The sequence below is a fragment of the Malus domestica genome, chromosome 16 (assembly GCF_042453785.1).
Source record: "Malus domestica chromosome 16, GDT2T_hap1".
Classification (NCBI taxonomy): domain Eukaryota; kingdom Viridiplantae; phylum Streptophyta; class Magnoliopsida; order Rosales; family Rosaceae; genus Malus; species Malus domestica.
The window spans coordinates 21,207,845-21,214,924 of record NC_091676.1 but is presented as its reverse complement, the minus strand read 5'-3'; the positions used below and the strand labels follow the sequence as shown (position 1 = coordinate 21,214,924).

The 7,080-nt window shown below is 38.9% G+C and overlaps 1 protein-coding gene across 1 annotated transcript; it reads left to right on the top strand.

Annotated features, from left to right (window-relative positions):
• The first annotated feature begins 2,676 nt into the window (after positions 1–2,676).
• On the top strand, positions 2,677–6,700 carry LOC103412511 (KIN14B-interacting protein At4g14310-like). The gene is made up of 3 exons (XM_029096203.2): positions 2,677–4,724; positions 5,058–5,671; positions 5,971–6,700. Exons 1-3 carry the CDS (start codon positions 2,967–2,969, stop codon positions 6,497–6,499), a joined length of 2,901 nt encoding a protein of 966 aa, XP_028952036.2. The 5' UTR covers positions 2,677–2,966; the 3' UTR covers positions 6,500–6,700.
• Positions 6,701–7,080: the final 380 nt, after the last annotated feature.

Here is a 7,080-nt window from a genome sequence, read left to right as displayed (position 1 = left end):
CCCTTTATGTTTGGTTGCACAAAACAGAATATATATTTGCAGGATCATGCCCTTCTTTTATCAAAGCGTCACTTTTTTGTAATTTACAATTGAATTATGAATTAATTGGATTTGAATAATTTCACTTTTATCAAAAGAAAAGATTAATCCTCTCCTCATGCGCTTTCTTTCCGTGCTTCTTCAAAATTGATACTTTCAAATTTGGTTCTACAAATGGTGTTAGTACTTAGTTTTAGAAATAGTGGCAATATTCAATTGTAAAAATAGTGGTAATGTCAATGTTCAGTTACATAAATAGTGTAGTATCAGTGATGAGTTCTAGAAATAGTCAGTGTTCAGTTTAAAAAATAGTGATAGTATTAGTATTCATTTTCAAAAACAGTGATAGTATTAGTATTCAGTTTCAGAAATAGTGATAATACCCGTTTTCAGTTTAAGAAATGCTTCGTGTTAAGTTTAAGTAATAGTGATAATAGCAGTGTTCAGTTTAAGAAATAATGACAATACACATGTTCAATTCTAGAAATAGTGTTTAGTTTAAAAATTAGTGATAATATCAATACTCAATTTAAGAAATAATGATAATATCATTGTTCAATTCGAAAAATAGTTAGTATTTAGCTTAAGAAATAATGATAATACAAGTTTTCAATTTAATAAATAGTCAGTTTTCAGTTCTAAAAAGAGTCAATGTTTAGTTTAAGAATAGTGACAATACCTGTGTTCAATTCTAAAAATAATTATTGTTCAACTTAAGAAATAATCAATATTCAGTTTAAGAAATAATAATAATATTAGTGTTAAATTCAAGAAATAGTGATAATACCCGTGTTTAGTATACAAAATAGTGAGTATTCAGTTTAAGAAATAGTGATAATACTCGTGTTCAGTTTACGAATAGTGAATGTTCAGTTTAAGAAATAGTGATAATACCAGTGCTCAGTTTAAGAAATAGTGAATGTTCAGTTTAAGAAATAGTGATAGTGCTAATGTTCGGTTTAAGAAATAATAATAGTACTAGTGTTCTATTTAAGAAATAGTATCAGTGCTCCTATCCAATTCGAGAAATAGTTAGTGTTAAATGTTTATAATTGATAATTTTTTTTACTTGGGGAAATATTGTAGCTATTTGATTTATTTATTTTTTATTTTTTACTTGAAGACGTAAAGTATGAAATTGTTAGTACGATATCAATGCATTTTTTGTTGATTTGTTTTCAGATTGTTGCTGGGACAGAACAAAGCTACGAACAACACTACCGGTAAAGGCAAATAACAAGGAGAATGTGGTGATGTTGAAAACACCCGAGCTGATGAAAATATCGTAGCTTTACGGGCAAATCTACAAGACCATTGTTTTATCCATCAAGAGTCGAGACCCCACTGGCAAATCTACAACGACTCACAAACAGAAAATGAAACTGGAATAATTTCCAATGGAAGTGGCTCCTGCATTCTAGGAAAGTGGGTTCTAAGTGGTAAGCAAAATTAAGGGTGGAAATTGATCAACAAAAGAATCTGAACCACCTAATTACAAATAAGTAAAAAAAGCAAAACCTGAATAGAGAAGGAACGGCCAAAAGAAAAAAGAAGGAGAGAAAGAACTGGTTGACATAATGACATACTTGTAAATAAAGGGAAGTTTATTTCTAACAGAATTGGCTGATAGAATAGCATTGCTGTTAGGGGCAAATGTGGAAAAACAAATCATTTCGTTTTGGGTTTTTAGTTCAGCCCATGTCTGTTAAATGTTTGTGGGTCTGATATAGATTAGTTTTGTTCGTATAATTAAATATGAAATCCTGTTAGCTGAATAATAGTATAGGATGATTTTTAGTTAGATTAAACTTACCTCAAGCCCTAAATTTAAAGCTCAGTACTATAAGGGGGCGTTTGTTTCACCTCCTTAGGAGGGACTGGACTGGACTGGACTACAGTCCCATGTTTGACATGGTCTTGGATTAGAGTTAATGGGACTCGCCTCAACTACGAGGCGCCCCGCACTTCACTAAACCTTAATATCTAGTCCCACCGTTTCACTTGGTATTAAGCAGGGCTAACAAAGAAACGAACCGACGACCTCAGCCCACCCTTTCTCCGCATGTGTCTCTCTCTCTCGTCACAAATCCATGTGATGCAGCCATTCCTCTACAGCCCCCAAAATTGATTCCCACCACTCTTGCGGTGCAGCCTTTCCTCCGCCGGTGGGAAACGGCGGTTACAATGCCATTTTTTTTCTTCTGGGAAGCGTTGTTGATGGTGCTGGGTGTGTGGCAGCTTACAAAACTGGGTATTTCTGGGTCTCTCTCTTTCGGGCCTGGTTATTTCTAGGTCGATTGGGTCTTCGAAAATCTGTTGTCGCAGACTAGTGAGTTGCTGCGGTAGGGAAGCAATTGAATCGCTTTAATAGATAAACAATTGAATTGGGATAGAACATCTGGGTATTTCTTTATTGTTGGTGTTGGAGAGTTGCTGCGATAGGAAATTAAAAAAAATTGCTGGTAATTGAATTGGTAGACGAAGCATCTGGGTCCTTCTTGGATAGGGAATAGAGAAGCAATTTAATTAGGTTTTTTAAATTTAAAATAACTACAAAATAACATTTTATAATATAAAATTTAATATTTTTTCATGTCTGCCTTATTAGTCTGGCGCCATACCAAACACTTCACTATTTTTAGTCCTGCTTAGTCTAAGTCAATCCAGTCCAACTTAATCCCTGAAGTTAGTCCAGTTCGAGGCCCAAACCGTAAAAGAGAAACTTGAGACTTCCGAAAACCCCAAAAATTTCAAAAACTCAAAATTAATTTCATTTTCCCGCTCAAATGCGAACCAGAGAGAAATCAAATCCAGTCGAAAGATCCCCATTCATTCCATCTTCCCAGTCTCTAAAAAACACTCATCTTCCAACCTTAACACCTTCGATTATCCATTTAATCGATTAATTTATTTACTGACAAAATACCATGTCGGCCACATCTGCTCGCCGCTTCAAAGACCGTGGCGGCGCCGGCGTGGCAGCATCCAAACCCGCCGCCACTCTCAAACCATCCAAGCCTCTAACGCCGATACCCTTTTCCGACAAGAGGTACGCCAGCGCCGGAAAGGAGAACCCTCTTCCTGGGACCGCTGCTTTCCGGGCTTCGGCCCAGAAGCCCACAATCCGGCCCGTTTCTCGCGTCGACAAGGCGGCTGTGTCTGCGGCAACCAGTGGCGCAGGTAGCGAAACGCGTTCGCGGTGGTCCATGTCATCGGCGCCGAGAGGTAGGAGCTCTAGCCCTTCTGAGTTTACGAGGGTAATTTCTCATACGGGTAAGGAGCGGAGGGTCTCGGTGGATCGGGTCAGACCGGGTTCGGGTCTGAGTTCGGTTGGGGAGAGGGATCGCGTAGTTTCGAGTGCAGGGAAGGTTAGAGGATCAGCTAGTGGGAAGCAGAGAACAGGGTTTAGGGATTTGGATGTGAAGAGGAGTGATGTGGGAGCGAATGGGATTAGGGTTTTGAGGGATATCAAAGAAAGTGGTAAAAGTGGTAAAATTGGTGTGAATTTAGAGAAAAAGAATGCAACTTCTGGAGAATTAGAAGTGAGAGCGGTGGAAATTGAGAAGAATTCGGATGGGGTTAGGGTTAGGGATCCGGGAAGTGGAGATGGAGAGGCTAATTTGAGCTCCGATCTGAAAAACCCTAGTGCGGTTGATAAAAAGGATCAAAATTTGGCGAGGGTGGATGATAAAGCTGTGAAAATTGGGAGTGGTGATGCTTTGGGACTGAAGGAGTCTGGTGAAAAATCTGTAAGTGATGCAAAGGTTTTGGAGGGTTTGAAAGAAAAGAGGTTGAATGAAGAAGGTAGTAGTGGCGGTCGTTCGGGTATCAAATATCCGAGTAAGCTTCACGAGAAGCTTGCTTTCTTGGAAGGGAAGGTTAAGAGGATTGCCTCGGATATTAAGAAGACCAAGGAGATTTTGGATATGAATAATCCAGATACGTCGAAGGTGATACTCTCTGATATTCAGGAAAAGATTTCTGGAATTGAGAAGGCCATGAGACATGTCAATGATTCAGGTGGTAAGATGGGGTTGCCGAAAAGTACTGAGCATAGTGACAGGGATGCAAAAGTAGTTGAGAAGGGCCATATTGAGCTGGTGTGTAATGCTAAGAGTTTGGTAAAAGGGTTGAACAGTGAGGACTTGGAAGCTAGGCTCTTTCCTCATCACAAGTTGCTTAAAAACTGTGTGGCGTTGAAAGAATCATTCGAAAGCTCTCAAAGTCATGGGTTCCAAGCTGTTGAAACTAGTTGTGAAGCAAAGGTTGAAGAGAAGTCATTGAGCCTTACAGATGATAACCCAATTGCGGTAGAGTTCTTGGCTTCCTTGGACCAAACTAAAGTTTCAACAAGGGATGACGGACGTGAAGGTTTGGAATGTTTTGAGGTTCAAGAAGTGGATGGTGTCACTGCTGCAGAAGTTGAAAAATCTTCAAAATTTGTCTCTGGAAAACAAAATTTGGAGCTCATTCTCACAACCGATGAAAAACTTGATGAGTTTGATGATCAGGAGAATAGACAGGAAATGTTCTTTGACGAGGAAAATGAGGATACTTGCAGTTACCAGCTGAACCAAATAGGCCAAAAAACCTCAACCGGAGGGTGGTTCATGTCTGAGGGAGAGTCGGTTCTTCTTGCTCACGATGATAGTTCGTGCACCTTCTATGATATTGTAAACTGTGAGGTATTTAACTTTTCTCTTCTATTGCCTGAGCTTCATTGCGTAGTTATGTTTATAGTAATTGAATTATCAAAGCAATTTCAGATCATGTGCACCTTCAGTATAAATTAGGCTTACTCAAATTAAGTTTGAATTTTTGGTGTGATTTACTTTTATTGCAAAATATTTTGATTTTCTTTCAATTATCCTATGTCAAATATTAACATTGAAAAAACCAAGGTAAAAGACATGCTTGTTTATACTGTAGTATGAACAAACGAACAATTGGGGAACATAAAATCGTAATTGCTGAATGTGAAATTTGCGTTATTGATTGATGGTTTATGGTCTCTTCAGGAGAAAGTTGTGTACAAGCCTCCTGCTGTAGTTTCACCTAATATGTGGAGAGACTGTTGGATTATCCGTGCTCCCAGTGCTGATGGTTGCTCAGGAAGGTATGTTGTGGCTGCATCAGCTGGCAATACAATGGATGCAGGATTTTGTTCATGGGATTTCTATGCCGAAGATGTGCGTGCTTTCCGGATTGAGGATGGTTCAGCCCCTTCAAGAACAGTGCTTGGCCGCTTGCCCAACAGCATCTCACATGGAAGAAATGCTTTGTCTGATCTTCTGGATCCAGAACCTAGACAATGGTGGTATAGACCTTGTGGACCTCTCATTGTCTCAACTGCTAGCTGTCAGAGAGTTGTGAGAATCTATGACATCCGTGATGGTGAGCAAGTTATGAAATGGGATGTATCAAAGCCTGTTATAGCAATGGATAATTCAAGCCCCTTGCAGTGGAGAAATAGAGGAAAAGTTGTTGTAGCTGAAGCTGAAACAATTTCCCTTTGGGATGTGAACTCTCTTAACCCTCAAGCTTTACTATCTGTTTCTTCTTCTGGTCGGAAAATTTCCGCTCTTCATGTGAATAACACTGATGCTGAGCTAGGTGGTGGTGTTCGACAAAGGTGGATGTCAACCTTTCATTTAGCTTTTACTTGTTTTCTATTCTATTTCTGGTTCATGCATTTTACCTGTTATGCATGCGTTTCTTGATGGACATGTCCTCTATCATGTCCTTGAATATGTCACTATGCTACTAGTTTTTTATGTGCGATTAATTTATTTTTTTCATCTGGTTTTCTTGCTTACTTTCTGGATATATCAGGTAGGAAATTAGTTCTAGCATGAGAATATACCAATTGAAGTAGAAATCTGCTGAGTATGCAAGATTCTAATAACACTTATGTGGTTGTTTGGTTTGCAGAGTAAGTTCTGTGGAAGCAGAAGGAAATGACGGAGTGTTCTGTACTCAAGATTCTATTAACATTATAGACTTTCGGCATCCAACTGGCGTTGGTCTTAAGATACCAAAACTCGGTGTAAATGTGCAATCAGTTTTCTCTCGTGGAGATTCTGTCTTCCTTGGCTGCACTAGTGCAAGATGGGGATGGAAAAAGCAGTCTTCTTCACAGGTGCAACAATTTTCAATCCGAAAACAAAGTCTATACAGCACCTACGCTTTGCCAGAATCAAATGCTCACAGTCATTACACAGCAATTACACAAGTTTGGGGGAATTCAAACTTTATCATGGGTGTTTGCGGATTGGGGCTGTTTGTATTTGATGCGTTGAAGGATGACGGAGTTCCATTGTTGACCAGTGATGACGGGAGTCAAAAAGCCAGAGAAACTGTTGGTCCAGATGACTTGTATGCACCTTCTTTTGATTACTTGGATTCTCGGGCACTTCTTATCTCAAGGGATCGCCCGGCACTGTGGAGGAACCTATTATAGGTCTGCAGAACGCTTGAAAATTCTTCTTACATTTATGATTATCTAGGAAAGAGGGTAGTCAGCAGCATAGGAATGTGATGCTGCAATGAGTTTTGTTATTTTGCTACGATGCTGCTGCTGTGGTGTGTAATGTTATGTATAATGAAGGCTTGCTGTTGAAGGCTTATTTATTAGATGGAATTAAACTTTTATTTTCTGTTATACTTGTATGTTTTTTGTCTTTCTTTGTGAGTAAAGCCTTTTTGGTAGTGTCTTAAACCTGCCCTCCATATTTAGGTCTTCTTTCGGCATCTTTGTTTATCTTGGTTTTTATGCTTGGATTATTGAAGAATCTGGGACAGTAGGGCGTTAGAACATACTTTCAGTATCCTGGTGAGGCATGTACGCTGACACCCAGAATTGCTCCCGAGTGGTTTAAAGGAAATCTGTTATATTGGCGCGTTTTGAACTACTTTAAAAAAAAACACTTATGCTCATAAGCCTTTTTAGTAAAAGCGCTTTCATTAGAAGCACAACAGAGTTTTTAATAAAATCCAAGTGCTCCTTGAAAAGAGCACACATGAAGTGCTTCTTTAATAAAG

Excerpts from the sequence above, each read along its gene's own strand:
- LOC103412511 (XM_029096203.2), top strand. The coding sequence starts at position 2,967 with ATGTCGGCCACATCTGCTCGCCGCTTCAAAGACCGTGGCGGCGCCGGC. Across the intron at positions 4,725-5,057 it reads ATGATATTGTAAACTGTGAG|GAGAAAGTTGTGTACAAGCC; the intron begins GTATTTAACTTT and ends TGGTCTCTTCAG. Across the intron at positions 5,672-5,970 it reads GGTGGTGGTGTTCGACAAAG|AGTAAGTTCTGTGGAAGCAG; the intron begins GTGGATGTCAAC and ends TTTGGTTTGCAG.